Source organism: Nelumbo lutea, chromosome 3 (assembly GCF_056320005.1).
Source record: "Nelumbo lutea isolate HS-2025 chromosome 3, American lotus-T2T, whole genome shotgun sequence".
NCBI lineage: Eukaryota > Viridiplantae > Streptophyta > Magnoliopsida > Proteales > Nelumbonaceae > Nelumbo > Nelumbo lutea.
Window position 1 is genome coordinate 13,795,279 of NC_142686.1, and position 17,016 is coordinate 13,812,294.

The 17,016-nt window shown below is 35.7% G+C and overlaps 1 protein-coding gene across 6 annotated transcripts; it reads right to left on the bottom strand.

Moving 5' to 3' along the window:
• Positions 1-2,026: 2,026 nt before the first annotated feature.
• Positions 2,027-16,070, bottom strand: LOC148863070 (nuclear distribution protein PAC1-like). 6 transcript variants are annotated; one of them, XM_088979725.1, is made up of 10 exons: positions 15,365-16,010; positions 13,891-14,077; positions 13,582-13,681; positions 13,318-13,369; positions 10,696-10,781; positions 7,870-7,975; positions 7,319-7,536; positions 4,408-4,450; positions 3,409-3,662; positions 2,027-2,733 (listed from the first exon to the last, which is right to left on the bottom strand). In XM_088979725.1, exons 4-10 carry the CDS (start codon positions 13,342-13,344, stop codon positions 2,337-2,339), a joined length of 1,131 nt encoding a protein of 376 aa, XP_088835851.1. In that variant the 5' UTR covers positions 13,345-13,369; positions 13,582-13,681; positions 13,891-14,077; positions 15,365-16,010; the 3' UTR covers positions 2,027-2,336. The 6 variants fall into 6 exon arrangements, with proteins under 6 accessions (XP_088835851.1, XP_088835847.1, XP_088835846.1 ...); XM_088979721.1 differs by having other exon boundaries at positions 13,318-13,415; positions 15,365-16,005; XM_088979720.1 differs by lacking the exons at positions 13,318-13,369; positions 13,582-13,681 and having other exon boundaries at positions 15,365-15,542; positions 15,732-16,017.
• Between the last annotated feature and the right edge of the window lie 946 nt (positions 16,071-17,016).

Below are 17,016 nucleotides of genomic sequence, written 5' to 3' on the forward strand. Positions count from 1 at the left end.
CGTATCGATCGATATATATCATTTTGAGACTCCTCTGATATGCCCCTACAGTGAGTGTATTGGGAGTTTGACTGGTTCAGGGTGTGGAGGAGGCCTAAATTGGCTCCCCTGAATCAGTTGAGGAAAAAAAATAAAAAAAAGGCACCAAAAGCTGTATTGGTTCGCCTGATGCGTCCATATCGGTGTATTGAGTGTAGGGGTGGCAACGAGTCGAGCTTTTCACGAGCTGTTTGAGCTCGGCTCGTCTCGGTTTCAGCCAAGCTTGAGCCTAGTAGAGCTCGACTTGTGAGGCTTGCGAGCCGGCTCGAATACATATATTTGATATTTAATATATATAATAAAATTATAAAAAATAATATATATAATAAAATTATTATAATTATTAATTATTATAATTCTTAATTTTTAAAAATATAAAATAAAAAATGTATATATAATTTTTATTTTTGTAAAATATAAAATGAGCCGAGACGAGCCGAGCTCAAGCTTATGAACTCTTGACTCGAGTTCGAGCCTTGTAGAACAGTCTTGAGCCTGATACTATTCGGCTCGGCTCAAATCCACCCCTAATTGAGTGTATTGATATTCTGAACCTTGGTTGCACATTTGAAAGTCATGCGCTAATGTGAAATTACGTTGGGGCTGTGTTTATTTACGTTGCAAAAACAAATATGTACCATTCAAAAAATTCTCTCTAACCGGTTCACGAAAACAAACTAGTTTAATTTTGTATTCCAACCAAATGGCTTTTAGTTGTAATGAGTACAAAATACGGATTTCAAAACTGAAATTCACACTTTTTACATTAACTAGCTATGAGTGCGATGTTTGTATACAAAATTGATACAAATTTTGTATCAATTGTGAGTACACACGTCTTCAAAGTTGTGATTAGTGTCATTTTCAATAGTTCAATACACAAATACATGCTCATTAAACATTTGCAAAACTAAACGAGTACATTTATGTATCGAACTGGCATTTAAAACCACAAATAAATGCAGCCCAAAGTAGGGGATACCTATATGTAGCTTACCCTTTTATTTGTAACAAAACCATTGTAAAAGAGATGATGAATTACTACAAATACTTGATTCGTCCTTTTCATTAGCTGTTTGCCAGAACAACAAAGTTTGGCAACCGTTGACACCGGAGAATAACCTGTTATGTTTTACCCAGGCGTTATAACAAAAGGACTTTTGTTCATTCTTCAGTCCAGCACAAGAAGTTTCATCTTAAATGGGATAATAATGATCTTAACAGGTAGAGCTGTTGAAGCACTCTTAAAAACCTAACGAATGGATCAGTGGATTTTCTAGAATCTAGGGAGGTAATTGATATAATGACATTGCGTGATGTTGTGTTTGGGGTTGAAGCACTCTATGACCAGTGGGATCTCATTTGAGACCTATTCTGGGTTGCCATATTTATTGGTTTAACCCCAGAGAGATTGAATTCGGCTTCAGTCAGGGCAAAGCCTGTTCGAATAGCTTTTGCTTCTTGCATTGAAAGTATCTCCCTACTATATCCTTTACTTCTTGCATTGAGAATATCTCCATATTATGTGATTTTTTTGATGGGGAGATATTCCCGGTGCAAGATTGAGAGAGGCTGTTAGAACAGTGTGGGCACAGGTTTGTTCTGATGGAAGCCGATCTCTTATAATCCCAAGAGATCTCCCGGTCGACAGACAGAACCGTCTTGAAGTGATTAGATTTGCCCATTGCTGTTTCCTTCTCTAGTTTTCTTTTCCCGTGATTTTTCAGATTTAAGCACTTTGATACATAATCTGATTAAGTATTAAACTCTCAACAAATTCAAACTATTAAATCTTGAATGAAATAATAGTTTGTTATTAGCGTGGAAGGATGACGCATTGAGCCATCGAGTGTGTAAAATAAAACTTACGTCGCACCCTAATTAACCTGTAAGAAGCTGCGTAATTCTTAACTTCAACCCATGTGGTAACACAGGCTATTCTGGTTTCGAACAAGATAGAAACGGACATGAATAAGCCAGCAATTCCTTTTAGCCCGACATTTCATCTTCATATATATTCTCTCTCAACAATCATAACTAACATTAAAACATTTACAGATCCTTAAAATCCTTCGAGTTCCGAGTTTGACATTGACACATGATGCGATATATAACCATCTTTTTCCTATACAAGAACTCAAATATTGCCTTTCACCATTTACCATCAACTATTTGAGCCAAAGAATGAAATCAAAGCAGAATATGCATAGCTCAAGCCTTGAAACTACCAATGTTACAGACTTAACAGTTGCTGAACAACAGTAACAATTCTCTGGTTTTGCTAGATGAACGTGCACTCAGCCATCAGATCCATCAGAGTGAAGTTGTGGTTCCCAAAACTTGTAGGGCTGGTTATCCTCTTGTGAAGGAACTGGACGAGCAGCATTGGTGTAATCCCTAAAGCATAGCAATCCTGCTGCTCGACCACAGCTGGCAGTAACCATCTGAAACCCATTCACAGCCGTTGCCGAGCACCCAATACCTGGGACTGATTCCTCGGTCATACAACATGCCAATGAATTTGTTTGTATACCTGTTTCGCTATCCCAGACCTTTACGTAGAAATCCTCTGGACCAGAGGTGACTATTTTATATGGATCCATGTGTATAAATTGTACAGGACCCACATGTCCATCCAATTCAGCCACTGGCTCTGGCTCCTCTTGGTTTTTCCGCACATCCCATAACAGGGCTCTGTAAAACATGAAAACATGGAAGTTAGAAATTTCTTAAGATCACCTTGAGATTTTTTCCCCTCAATCTGCAATTGTTGTCAGTTAGAACTTTGCGGTAGCACATAGAACGAGTTAAATCTAATAAGGTGAATCTAGTAAATTCTCGAAGAACATTCACAAACATGGCTGATATTGATGTGGATACAAGCACAACCCTATGCATCTCACATAGAGTCCCTCTGGTAAACATGAACATATTTAGATGGCTTAAGTCTGTAACCAACCATCCAACCAATAGATGACTGCCAAAGCCCATTTCTTCATTTACATTTAATATCAGATTTTAAGATGGCAAAAAAAAAAAAAACAAAAAAACAAATACTTCACTAGGAGAGACTGAACGAAACTAGATTTTCAAGTTACAAATAATAAAATGAAGAATGAATATTAGATTCCCACAGAGTCATTGCCTTTGACAAGAATTCAACTATAAATGAGTCAGACAGATCCTTACTAGGATATCTTAAGATGCATAAGTTGACAAATGACATTTTTGTAGGCAAGGCAACTACTTTTTAATATGCAGTTATTTAGTAATTCAAACAGCTTAAGTACCTCCTTTAGGGAGAACCATATATTTAAGAAAATCTTAATATGAAATAAAACAGAAAGAAAGCTAAAAAGCTAGTCTTACTTGTTGTTTCCACCTGTGCAGATCATGTATTTTGAAGGCAGCATCTCAAATGAGTACAATTTTGGGCAATGAACTGCTGCCGTGAAAACTTTTCTCATTGTTCTCAGGTCAATTGCTGTAACGAAGGCACCAGCAGCTATATAGCATAATGATTCATAGCATTTTATACCAACAGGAGCACCAGCTACAGATGTCATTCCCACACAGCATGAAGAGCGAGCAGCAGATGATACAGTTGTATCCCAAACCCTCACCTATTTCATCTGATGGTTTCAGGATCAAACAAAATTAACAGTAATATTGATCTAACTAGAAGCAAGACTAACAACAAAATGGTAGAAAAATTCAAGGCACCGATTCAAGCATTTTTTTTTCTTCATGGAATCATTGAAGCCTCCAACCCTCCTAGGAACTATTCCTTGTACTCTCAAAAGACAAGAATGAGCAATCTTCCCACTTTTATATGGAGTAATATTCCCAAAGGACAAATCAATAAATCAAACATCTTTATGTACTCAGCAATATACACTCAACATGAGCACAAAAAATATGAAACCTAAGTAGAAGCACAATCTAGATTTCAGGAAGCAATTGGAATAATTGAAGCAGAACGCCATGTAAGAGGCAGTTAAAGGCAATTTCTCAGTGAGCATTAACAGAGGTTGATGCTCCAAAAGTTGAAAAGGTGCTTGGTGGTGTTCATACTTGCACCGGCTTTTGCTGGGTCCCACACAGTCAACTTCTATGATCTTCTAGATAGAGACAATATGCTATGGAAAACTATCAGCTTGATTTGTCTTTTATATAATGCACTCATACTCTTTTTTTGGGTATTTTACACTGTATGAAGCAACTGCTTAGACGAATTCTCATATTATTTTACAAGAAAAATGGATAGAAATATTGGATTACTATCTTCATCACTAGAAAAACTATGTGGTAAATTAGCACAAAGCTCATCAAGTATAACTAGGATGCAAGTATGGGTTGTTATCATACCTTTGCATCTTTTGAAATGCTCAGAAGAAGAGAAGCTTTGTGCCTAGAAACAAAATACTTGCAGGTTAACCTCTTGATAGAAACCCAAGGAAATTAATAAACCTATTCAGTATGAAATGTTGATGAATGGTATTAGCTTTAAACTATTCATATCTCCATCTCAAGTTGAACAGAAACTGTTATATAGAACATAGACTACTCATTATTCAGGAAAAATTGAGGAAAAAGATGAGGAAAAAAGTGATATGTAAAATAATGACCAGAGAAGTGAGCTTGATCATTTAGGGGCTGTTTGACAACAGCTGAAATGGATGAACTGAATGACTTATTGCTTTATCTTTGAGTAGATAAGTTATTGAGGTTGAACACTTACAGGCTGAAGCTCAAGTTGGGTTGATTACTAGGATGCAACATAGGTGGGGCTCGGATTTAAGTATCTGCTAAATTTTGAAAGAGTGAAAAATCTTCAACTCAGTAGAATGAGTTGCACCTGTATTGATTACCATACCCTTGCATATATATATATATATATTTGATCAATAACAAATTCATTAATTCAACATGAAAATAATTACAAAGAGGAAGACAAACACTCTTATCTTCCAAATACAACTTGAGCCCTCAAGAAGAAAAGAAAAGGGAAAAAAGAAACAATAAAATTACAATTTATCCCAAAACATTGAATCCCTTTTTATCCCTTGTTTAGCTAATCCATCAGCTAAAGAATTAGCTGATCTTTTAACCCAATACCCTTGCATATTTAATTCATTTAATTATATTACACATAAAAGGCAAAACAATGTCTTCTAACCTTGGCTCTTATATGCAACAAATTACAGTTAGGTGGTAACATATGGATGTGCTATTGACTAGTTTCTTACTAGTATCCATGAGAGAAGGTCAAAACAGAGGGATAAATTGAAGATGGAAGGTTATGGGACTGTGGTGATGTTGGTCAAAGAGCTGTTATGGGGAAAGAGCCTTTCAAGTCTCAGCAAGAGAGGAAATGTATCTGGTTTTCTATTCCTGCAGCTGTACTTGGAACTGTGTGGGCTGAAATAAATTGAAGACAGTTTCAGCCAACTCCAAGAAGGTAAATGAGCTTATCTCCATGTCCTTTGGTAAGCTGGTGTCTTGGGTTTCTGTTGTAAAGGAGTTTCAGCATTAGAATCTCGCTATCTTGCTGAGTTCCAAGAGTCTTTGGGAGTTGTAGTAGTCTGGTTGCTTGTAGTGGGGGTGGGTTCCAAGCCAGGGTGGTGTCCTTGGGGGCCCTGTTGTACTATGTCTTTGTGATTTGCTCTAATAAAATTTTACCTTCTTCAAAAATAAAAATGAAGGTGGAGAGTAATCGAAAGTACTTCAGAATGTATTCATTCCATTTCATGCACTATGTAGTGTGTTTTATATATAAGATTTTGTGATTTAAAAGAACAAACTTACAAGAAATTCAATTAGGAGAAACCAGAACTATAGCTAGAATCTTAACTCAACAAAGTTATTCAGGTCACCAGAATGTAGGAAAACCACAATAAGAAAAGAAATACGGATTTGATGAATAAGGTTAATGTACATTTGAGAGAATTTATTAATGTATTATTGGAGGAATTTTAGGTCTGGAATCAGGATAAAAGAATAAATGATTAATAACCACAACTATTTATTAAGAAATGAGATAAACAAGCCAGAGTTAAGAGAAAGAGACCAGAGGGATATTTAGAAGTCAAAGCTACCCTTCTTAAATTGTAGATCATGTTCACCATAACATTCAACCCAAGGACTTCAATAGAGTCAGCACTTATGTAGAAGTAGTAAGAAATGATTTAAGTGCCAAAAATTTAACAATGGATATGACATTAAACAGAGCGGACTGTTGAAACAGGACTCATGGCTGGCCCCATATAGTTGGGATAAGGCTTGGATGATGATGATGTTAAGGTTATTAAAAATAGTTTGATCTTTTGTGCTATCAACTTTAATCATTCAAACTTCAGAAGAATCTAGGAGTAGGAGCACTAGTAGATAACTCCTAGAAAAGAAACAACTTTTTTCCTATATTTTTCCTGTGCTTAATAAAGTTTGAAAATAAGAGATAGAATTCTCCCCAACAAATAAAAACTAATTATGGCATAGTACTGAACTAGAAACTATATCCTTTGGTGTCGTTGACCAAGATCAAACAGCCACTATTACTGATAAAAAAAACAGAACAGCCACTGGTAAGTCTAAGGATCATTAAGATTCCTATATAAAACTAAAGAAATATCATACTATCCTAGAGAAGACTTCTCCAGGGTGTTTGGCTTCTTAAGAAACTATTTAGATCACATGTGGAATCTCTGTTGGTTTGCTTACGGCTTCCTGGTTAGTTCCCTGTCTTTGAGAAGATACACTCATCTCCTTTGATTGATTTACCTATGTTATCCAAATACAACAGTCATGGCTAGATAGTGTAGGATATGGCATTTATGCTAAAAATTGAATTACCAACACTGATACAACACCCTTGTACAGGTATATGGGAGTCATAGATTCCCATGTAAAGAGATGTTTGCATTGATACAGAATTCTAGTGAAAAAGTATCTTTACATGAGAGTACCCAACTGAATGATGCAACAGCCATAGAATAAAGAATAGCAAATCACAAGAATAACATTGGTTGTTTGACAAAAACAGTCTGGGCTGTTTTCAAGCTCTCTGTACGACATATTACCTAATTCAGGTCCTTATTCATCTTTTTGACTAAAAGAATATTAATTGAAAATATTCTTTTACCCACACTCAAGATACCATGTCATGTGCAGGAGCCTCCCAAAAAAGCCAAAGTTATCCCCTAATGACCTGAATACTTCCTTAGCTGCCAAGAATAAAACAGTAGTCAAATTGAACTGTCATAAGAGGAAGTTTTCCTACCCAGCAACTGACAGCAATGATATAGGATTTTCATGTCCATGAAATGTAGTTCTTAAAGCATGCTGGCCGCGTTTACCACTTGATGCAAGGGACCAAAGACGAACTGTACCATCTTCACCTCCACTTGCAAGTAGTTTTCCACTATAACCACCCAGTAATTTATCTGATAGTGTTGTAACCGGTCCATTATGTCCTCTGAAACACCGTTGGCAATGACCCTACAATTTAATTATGTCACCAAGTAATTTCAAGGAAGAAGCACATGAAATACAAATGAAAGTCATGCAACTTTCTTTACAATTTTCACCATGAAACAAAATGGGATACACTACTTTTAATAATAAATCAAATGTATTGGGTACAACAAAAGAAATATGCTAAATATATTAAATCCTCCAATCGGTTTGAAGCAGAAAATTACAAACAAGATACAGCTGAATATTCAATCTACTACATATCAACAATAAATGGTAGTTATAAAAATTGTGGATTAACAAAATAATATTTTCGCCTATTAAATGACTATTTCAAACTTTCAAATCATCGCATACCTTCCACCATAGACGAATTGAACGATCACAGCTAGAAGTTACCAAAGCATTATCTTTTTTGTGTGTGTCATTTCGGAATAAAGATGTTTCACTGAGGGAAAACAATCTGCACAACAGCAATGCATTAAAGACATAACGAGTTCAGCAGATATATTAGCTAAAAAGTTATTTCTGCTTATCCTGTCCACATTTATTTCCATAATATATGTCAAATTTAATCATAAGGAACAGACAAGAGGGGGCTGGTTCCAGAATAAATTCCAAGGAGTTCGGGCTATGGTTGGATTCATTCCAAACATTAAAAGGAATGCTAACTTCTACCCTTTAATTTAAGAGTGAGATTGTCCCATAATTATCTGCTTTTTGTTTTTTTTCCCAGCATCTATTGTAAAATCCAAAAATCATCCTTTTATATAAGCAGCACCAGAGCAACTAAAACCCAGTTCACAGTTCTGCCAATATCAAGAGAATATTGTCAGCTAAAGACAATCGTAAGTTTGAGGGACTTTGGGGCACTCAAATTAAGTATAGAAATATGTTTAAAAGTTTCTGGCACCATCAGCTTCAAAACTTCTTCTGTTACATCAATTTTCAAATTAAGTCTGGAATTTCAGAAAGCAAGGCTTTTAGGAGAATATATATTAACCATATTAACATGTAAGAAGATTGGCACCAAGAGAATTAGACTTCAGAATGCATAATATAATGTTAAATCATAATAGCTCTGCACTTGTAGGAAAAACCAGCTTTGCATAGACACACACATGGAACTTGGAACCCAATGTGTGTCAAGAGTTTGACTTAGAAAGACAAGATAACATGGATTGATGGACATGTCCACAAAAAGTATTTGCTATTAAAATAGTTCATATATTTGGAAATTTAACATTATATAGCTGCAAAATGAGGGTCTAAAATGTTGTCTTTGTCAAGTAACGTTCGATACAAAAGAATAGCATACATCTTGTACATTAGTTGTTCATTTATGGAAATAAGCCAGGAGATAAAAAGAGAATGTTATGAAGAAGTTCCCTCAAGAATCCATAGAGTGTTGGGCTCTAATGCATGTCTAACATGGACGCATCATCCATTTAGGAGAGTCCATGCAACACTGGGAACAACTACAATAGATTCCTGGATTTATCAAATGTTTAAGATTGATTGGTTAGAGTAAATACATCTATGACACTAATTTTTTTATCAATACATCTATGACACTATTTATCTTTGTATTATTTTCTTTTTTTATATCTAAATTCATTTGGTCCTTTATAACGAACATGCAACTTAACTCAACAAAGAATTGCCCAACCTATCTTTAACATTAAACATATGGGACAAGAAATTTAACTTGGCCAAGACATAGGCACAAGCCTTATTACAGTGTAAGGCCTCATATGGATGCCATTTTTTATGGACGAATAATTAAATAGCATATTAGTTATACATGACTCTGTTTTAATGGATCTTCTTATGTTTTTTCTTCCAATTAGGGTTATTTTACATTGGTCCCATTGGAGTTGAGAGTTCAACAAGCGAGCTTAATATCAACAATTTATTTTGAATTTTGTAACTTTTATGACAAAAAGCAACACATTTTTGGGGTTTGTGCCTAGGACTAGTGGCATTAAAAATGTGTGCACCTCATTACTTGATTATGATTTTTCCTCTTTGACCTTCCATTAGTCCTAGAACTCACAACTTGCATAAGATGACTTTTTATTTGTTGGCAGTCAATAAAAAAGAAAATTCATTAATATTGAAGAAAGTACATAGGCAAAGATGATGAACAATCACCTGAAAAGAAAAAAGAGCAAAAGAAAGAAAGAAAGAACAAAGATAAAATATCACACATACCTCCCTTTCCAAACCTAAAAATGACCAAAATTCTGATCTAAAAGAGTCCTTTGAGACCTCCACAACTAGAGAAGTTGCATAAGATGACTTCATTAGGGGTTCTTCTTAATGCTTAGGTGCTAGAAATTTGTATATTTTATTCCTTTTCCCCATATGTTACCGAAATTTTTTTAGGTTATGTTGTCCTATCTGCAGGTTCCTTGAGTACAAACCCATTTTCAACCTTCATATGACCTTTTTCCCTGGATTTGGATCATTAACAAGATCAAAAGATACAAAAGGTTTCTCAAAGAAGAGAGAAAACAGACCATAGGTTCCCAAACAGAGTCAATCCATTTTTCTTTTTTGTTTTTTATTGATACAATCGGTTATCAATTATTCTTTTTTGCACAATCAAAAGGAAAATGGAAAAAAGAAATTTGCATAAGATTACTCCTTTGCATTGGTTTAATCATTAGTGGTCCTCTACACACATGGCTAAATCATCTTAGTCAGCATTCCCTCATCTTGTTCCCCACTGGGCTACCCATAGGTTCCCACCAGTGTATTTGTTTCTAATTGTATCCTTTTAGTCCTTTAAAAGGAAGATCAAATGCAATTTTATTTTACTTCAAGTAATATTTTTCTTTTATCTAATTATCTCTATTTGTCTAGTCAAATTTGAAGAATCTTCTAAGTCTTAAGTCCACTAGAAAATATGCTATAAACCCCTCTTTTGATGATAAAAGTAAAGTTTATCAAGGAAAATGCAAAAAAAAAAAAAAGGTTAAAATCTCAAAACATAATTTTCATGGGTTTAATCTTTTAAATGCAACTAATTAATGGTCTATCAAGCACTAAGGAGAACCATATTTCCCATGATTCATGCTATAACTTGAGATGTACATCTCTTATGAGTAAAATAATCAAAACAGAACATATTGTATAAATGTTATTTGATAAACCAGAGAATTCACTCTCCATACTAACCTCATACAAGTAATTCTTGCATTGTGATCCGCCAGTGTTACCGGAATATCTAAGGTATCAATCTTCATTATTTGTATCACTGAGCCCTGATTATTAGAGTTTAAAGTAAGTAAAAGAAACAAAAAAAGAATATATGTGCACAAAGTTGAACAATATTTTAATTGCAATCATTTACGATAAATGTAGCATTGGCTGAAAAGCAATTATGCACAAAAAATTTAGGCAAACCATCTGAGAGTAGCTCCAATAATGACAAAATGAGGGAAAGTACACTAACATGATCTGGGCATGTTTAGAGAAGAACACCTACAACACCAGTAAAAATAAGTGATCTGTCACAAGCTGAAGGGGCTAGAAGAGATAGGGGCAGACAAAGAAGGACATGGACTGAAGTAGTGACAAATGATTTAAGGGTCCAGAATTTAACAATGAATTTGGCACTGAACAGATTGGAATGGTGGAGCAGGATTCATGTAGACAGGGCTTAGATGATGATGATGATGATGATGATCTGGAGAACATCTAGATTTTCTTTTTTCTTTCATCTTGATCATTAAAAGATAACATTTTATTAAGACCTACACAAGAATACATAAATCAGTATGCCAAGAATGCCTCTGGATGTTGGATGAAACTGACGTCTAGATATTCTGGTCTGGCCTTCCAGGGTTGCCAATTCTAAGAATTAAAGATAGCTATTAAGTTATTGCAAAAACCTATTAATAAAAAATATTGCATAAACATAAACCTAAAACAAACATTTAATCTAGGAAACAAAGAACTTCCTAATTTTCAGATTCTATCTCTTTTTTCTTTTCACTCTTAGTCCACACTCTTTTCTTATTTTAGACCTAACCTTCTGGAAATCATATTTTGTGAGAACATTTAGTTGGCAATTTTTTTAGTGACATAGAAAGAATTGTTTCATCGTAATTTGTTTAATAAGTTTGTTTCATTGTAGTTTCCTAAGCAATTGAAAGCATAATTTCATCACCTAATGTGGATGTATCAATAGATGTTAGGAAAGTTGGAAATCACTTCATTTTGTTAAGTCATAAACAGCCCCATCTTCTAATTTAGGAACACATTGGTAGCTACTGTGCTTGCCAGTCTCATGAGCTGCATTGTTTCATTAGTTCACTACACTTCCCTGAATCTGTAAAGGCATTCTTCTTTTCCTAATTGGGTTCATTTTGATAAGACTAAACAACACTGGAATCTTCACCATGCATCAACAAGATTTGGGGCCATAGGGCATTTGCTTGTTTTCTCTCTACCCCAAATTCATTCGACAGGTTTTAGCTGAAAACCCCTAGCCAATAAGGCTCTCTTCATAGGCATTTTTTGAACTAAAGAATTGAAACTTTGGATAGCTAATATTATCTGGGAAATCTCCATATAAAGGTAAGTTACAAAATGCTGAACGGATTTGAGTGAAACACAGAAAGTCCAGATCATCCACCATCTATGAATAGTTTGGATTGGCAAGAAACATCCCTCCACATGGCATAAATAGGTTAGAAAAGATACTTAATTGATCCAATTAGGCTTCCTTTTTCCTTGTAATGTTATTAAAATCCCTGTAATGAAATCACTTCCGACTTGAAACTTACATGCTTAAATGAACAACTTCATTCCTCTTGAACTCAAAATGCTTTACTATTTAATTGTATTAAGGCAACTACTATGGAACCTCAATTCACATAAACACCATGTCACCATTCCTTTCGATTAACATTATGCTGCTTGTAATTAATACTCAGCTGCTCTGCATGTGTAACATTGATGTGCAACATATCCAAAGGTACATTGTAAAATCACTTATATTAAAAATACTAAATAATACTTGTATAATTAAACAATGCAATGTTTAATTATATTTAACATTTATCTAGTTAATTGTAATATAAAGATAACTAGTTAAATATCATATTAATTAAGGTTTTACATAATATTCTTTAGATAAGTCAATAAGGCCTAAGCTAGGCAATTCGGTCACCAAGCACTGACCGCCCAGACCATACTTAACTACATTATTGAAATATAGAATACAACCACATCTTATAAAGTTTTCTTAAGACTAACCACTAAGCAACAAAAGGGGCAAAAAGAGGCATGCTAATGAGATTAAAGGAGGGAAGGGGGGAGGGAGAGAGAGGGAGAGAACTTAGTACACAGATAAGAGAATGTAATGATCCATTTGAGTTAACCCAAAATTCAACTTTCCTCCAGTTTTCTGACATTTTCTCCTAACAGTCTAGAGAAGAGAGTTAATCCCCTGAGTGATGGGCTGGAGGCTTTTTCTATTTAAGGAATTTGTTTTGTATCAAAAGTCACAAGAGACTTGCCTTGTTACATGGAACTAGACCTGTTCATGGGCCAGGCTCGGGCTTGGCTCTTGCCAAATTTTGAATGGGCCCAGCCTGAAGCCCAAGCCCGACATAGTGTAAAGTCAGGCCCGTGAACAGGTCTACATGGGACCACAAATCGGTGTTGTCAAACTCAGACCAGAACGAAAACAAAATAGGAAAGCTCACTGGGCCACGGTTTTACTGGTTAACCGGCCAGTTAGATTGTTCAGACAATGAAAACAGTCAAATAACTAGGAACCAGAAAGCCCACCAGGTCACTGGTCACAAGCTCAACCATCCAGTCCAGTCCACGTATGATAGCTCTGCCAAGAATCATTTTGTTTTAACATAATTTGAATCCTGGTGGTGCTGTGGTAGACATATATTAATTTAACAACTCAACATTACCAACCAAAAAATTGAACAAATCAACATGGATGATGCCAAAATATGATTCATTATAGGGATGAATTTACATATTAAGCAGAATACTTGGGAGAGTTGGATAAAATTATGAAGTCATCATGTAATTTACCGCACATAGTCAAGTATCAACTTAACATTTCCACAATGATGTCACCTTTGATCTTTCAGAATGATGCAAAGGAGTTGCTGGCCCTTACTTATTATGTTATCTGGATATGGAAAATACACCATATCAGATACGGAATTTACACAGAAAATTTGAGTATCCAACATAATATGGCGCCCTTGTAAAGTGTCTGGTAACATAGCTTATTCAAAACCCCAAGACAGTATTTACCCAAGCATTTCCTTGATTTGACAGAACAGAACATACAAAGAAGAGATGTCAAATCACCATAATGGATGGTGTATCTTATACCTGTGAAAGATATACATCATTTTTGTCCAACAATATATAGTTGTATGGCCTTGAGGATGAATATAACTGACAAATAAAAGGATCAACAAATTTAAATTGTTGTAATGCAGAACGTCTAGCCAAATACGCTTCCCTAACTCCAGAAGTTTGCAAAAAGCTAGAAGATATTTGTTGTGGCCAATGTTCCCTGCATTCAATAGAAAACAATTGATTATATGTTGCAAAATTTGAGGAACTAATACAAGAAACAAACATTGATCAGCATACTAAGCCAGGGATGGCTGTCAGCCTGCTGGACTTGGTTGGGCTATCTTATCTGGTATACCAAAGTACATGAGAAAACGTCTGGCCCAGCCCTTTCAAAAGTTTTAACTTTTAATCCCAGCCTATGATGAACCATAAGGGCCCAATCCTGACTATGCACTATCAGATCTATGGTGACTTGAACCTCCACCTTTGAAGGACCATTTTAACGTTTGTATGTGAGATAGGTGCCAAAGTATTTAGGAGTCTGGCAAATGAAGCCATGAACCTCATGAAATTATGGAAAAGAGGCAAAGTCATAAATAAATATTAAATTGCATAAATGAATTGAAATGTATCAAGACAAGGAACTTAAGGAAGAAGTTGGAAAAATCAAGATGCTGCAAGCTTAAGGAAGAAGTTGGCACTAAGATGCCAAGTGCAATTTTTTTTCTTTTATCAACATATTACCACGTACAACTAGTTTCAAGCCAAGTTCCAAGTGTCAGCACGGTCAAGTGTAGGCACCGCTAGTGGCATTAATTTTTATATACTCCGGTAAAGATGCAGGACTATCCACTTTCTCATTGCTGACCTAAACGCATGTTTGAATAAGATGTACAAGACAGCACCCAAGTCCCCGATGTACTTGATGATGTACATCAGCCTCTACTGGCCCTTTGAGGGTAGAATTTGATTAAATTGATTCGAGCTAAAGCCTAAGGGCTCAACAAGTTAGATGGAGGATTATACGTAAACAACCTTACTTCATATCCATTTGATGTCAGACTAAGTGTTAGTAAAGAGTAAAATAGATTACAAGTTTTGTTGTTTTGCACCTCTGAAGATGTTTTCCCAACCAAATAACCTCGGTTCTCTTTTCAGTGATGTTTTAGCAGGAGAAATTCTGTCTCCATTTGAACACGCCACTCTGTCACTAAAGCTAAAAGGAACATAGAATAAAACTAGCTTTCGATGAGATCATGAGAAATATCATGAAAATGTGCAAGTGCAAGATACTCGGTTCCCCATAATTTGTTTATCGTAAAGGAATTCTAAACATGCCAAAATGAAAGGAATGAAAAGAAAAAGAAAGAAGTTTACTGGAGTTTCCGTATTTCTTCTTTCCCAAAATATGTGATTTTAAGGGCTGTTTTGGTGCTCAGAGAATGAAACCGGCGAAAATAATGTCAAAGAAAGGACTAACCCGAGTGGTGTTATATAACAGTACCTGAACCAACGTTGCCAGATGGAATCAGAGTAAGCAGCTCTCCTGAAGAATTTACAGGTCATGGCCATATTCGAAAGGTCTTGTAGGCTCAAATAGCTAGCGCAGTGGGCTAGAGAGTCGACGTCGAGATCTGTAACGCTTGTAGAACTCGTATTCGTCGAAGAAGATATCTCCATCTCTGCAATTTAATTTATCGGTTCTGAGAACTTAAAGACCAGAAAAAGCTTCGAAAACAATTGCGAAATTGAAGGAGAAATCAATTAAACGAAAGCATCGACACGCGAAAATTGTAAAAATTTTCGCCATCTTCGTCTTCTTCATTTGATTTGCCCTATTGTCAAAATTGGTGTGAATCGGGTGACTGTACATTTATCTGTAAAATGGCATGACACGCGAAAATTGTGCTCCTAGTGGCGGCAGTGTCTGACTCTGAGAAAAGCTGTGATCTTCATTGCCCTTTCTTCAATTAGTCGAAAAGCCGTGATTATAGAGAAATCGTTATGGTGTATAAACTTGCCGAATTAGAACCTGGAGGCTGGATTGAAGCTCGGTTTGGAAGAAGTACAAAACTACAAATACAAAATTGTTACATTTGCACTCCTTTCAAACCAAGGAAGGAGAGGGGGAGGGAAATGAAAGAGAGTTTGGAAGACGGAACGGCTTGAGACACTTTACTCATTTTTTAGGTTCCGTTTGGGAAGAGGGTAAATGCATATTTGCATAGAGTAAATGCAAATAAACATGGCTCAAAAGTCAGGCCGGTTTATGGTGTATAAACTTGCCGAATTAGAACCTGGAGGCTGGATTGAAGCTCGGTTTGGAAGAAGTACAAAACTACAAATACAAAATTGTTACATTTGCACTCCTTTCAAACCAAGGAAGGAGAGGGGGAGGGAAATGAAAGAGAGTTTGGAAGACGGAACGGCTTGAGACACTTTACTCATTTTTTAGGTTCCGTTTGGGAAGAGGGTAAATGCATATTTGCATAGAGTAAATGCAAATAAACATGGCTCAAAAGTCAGGCCGGTTTATGGTGTATAAACTTGCCGAATTAGAACCTGGAGGCTGGATTGAAGCTCGGTTTGGAAGAAGTACAAAACTACAAATACAAAATTGTTACATTTGCACTCCTTTCAAACCAAGGAAGGAGAGGGGGAGGGAAATGAAAGAGAGTTTGGAAGACGGAACGGCTTGAGACACTTTACTCATTTTTTAGGTTCCGTTTGGGAAGAGGGTAAATGCATATTTGCATAGAGTAAATGCAAATAAACATGGCTCAAAAGTCAGGCCGGTTTTATGGTCATTTGCAATGCACCCATGGTTGTTTGGCCGGATGAAAGCCAAATTTGATGGTGTTTGGGAGTTTTTACGTTGCAAACCTAAAGAATGGGTCCCACCACCATGCCTTGAGATCTAGCCTTCGAGCATCAAGAATCACGGATTACTAGCTATATAAGAACGAGTGAGAGCAAGTGATATCTAGCTCCTGTCGAGGCCTGTTGCCCACAAAACACACGAAACAAAAATCACAAAAACATTATTATCATTAAATATATATTCAGATATGTAATCTTAGATTTTTTTTTTTCTCTCAAACACATGCAAAAACCAAGGGGAAAGTAAAAGAAACCCCAGATACTATGGATAGAGGT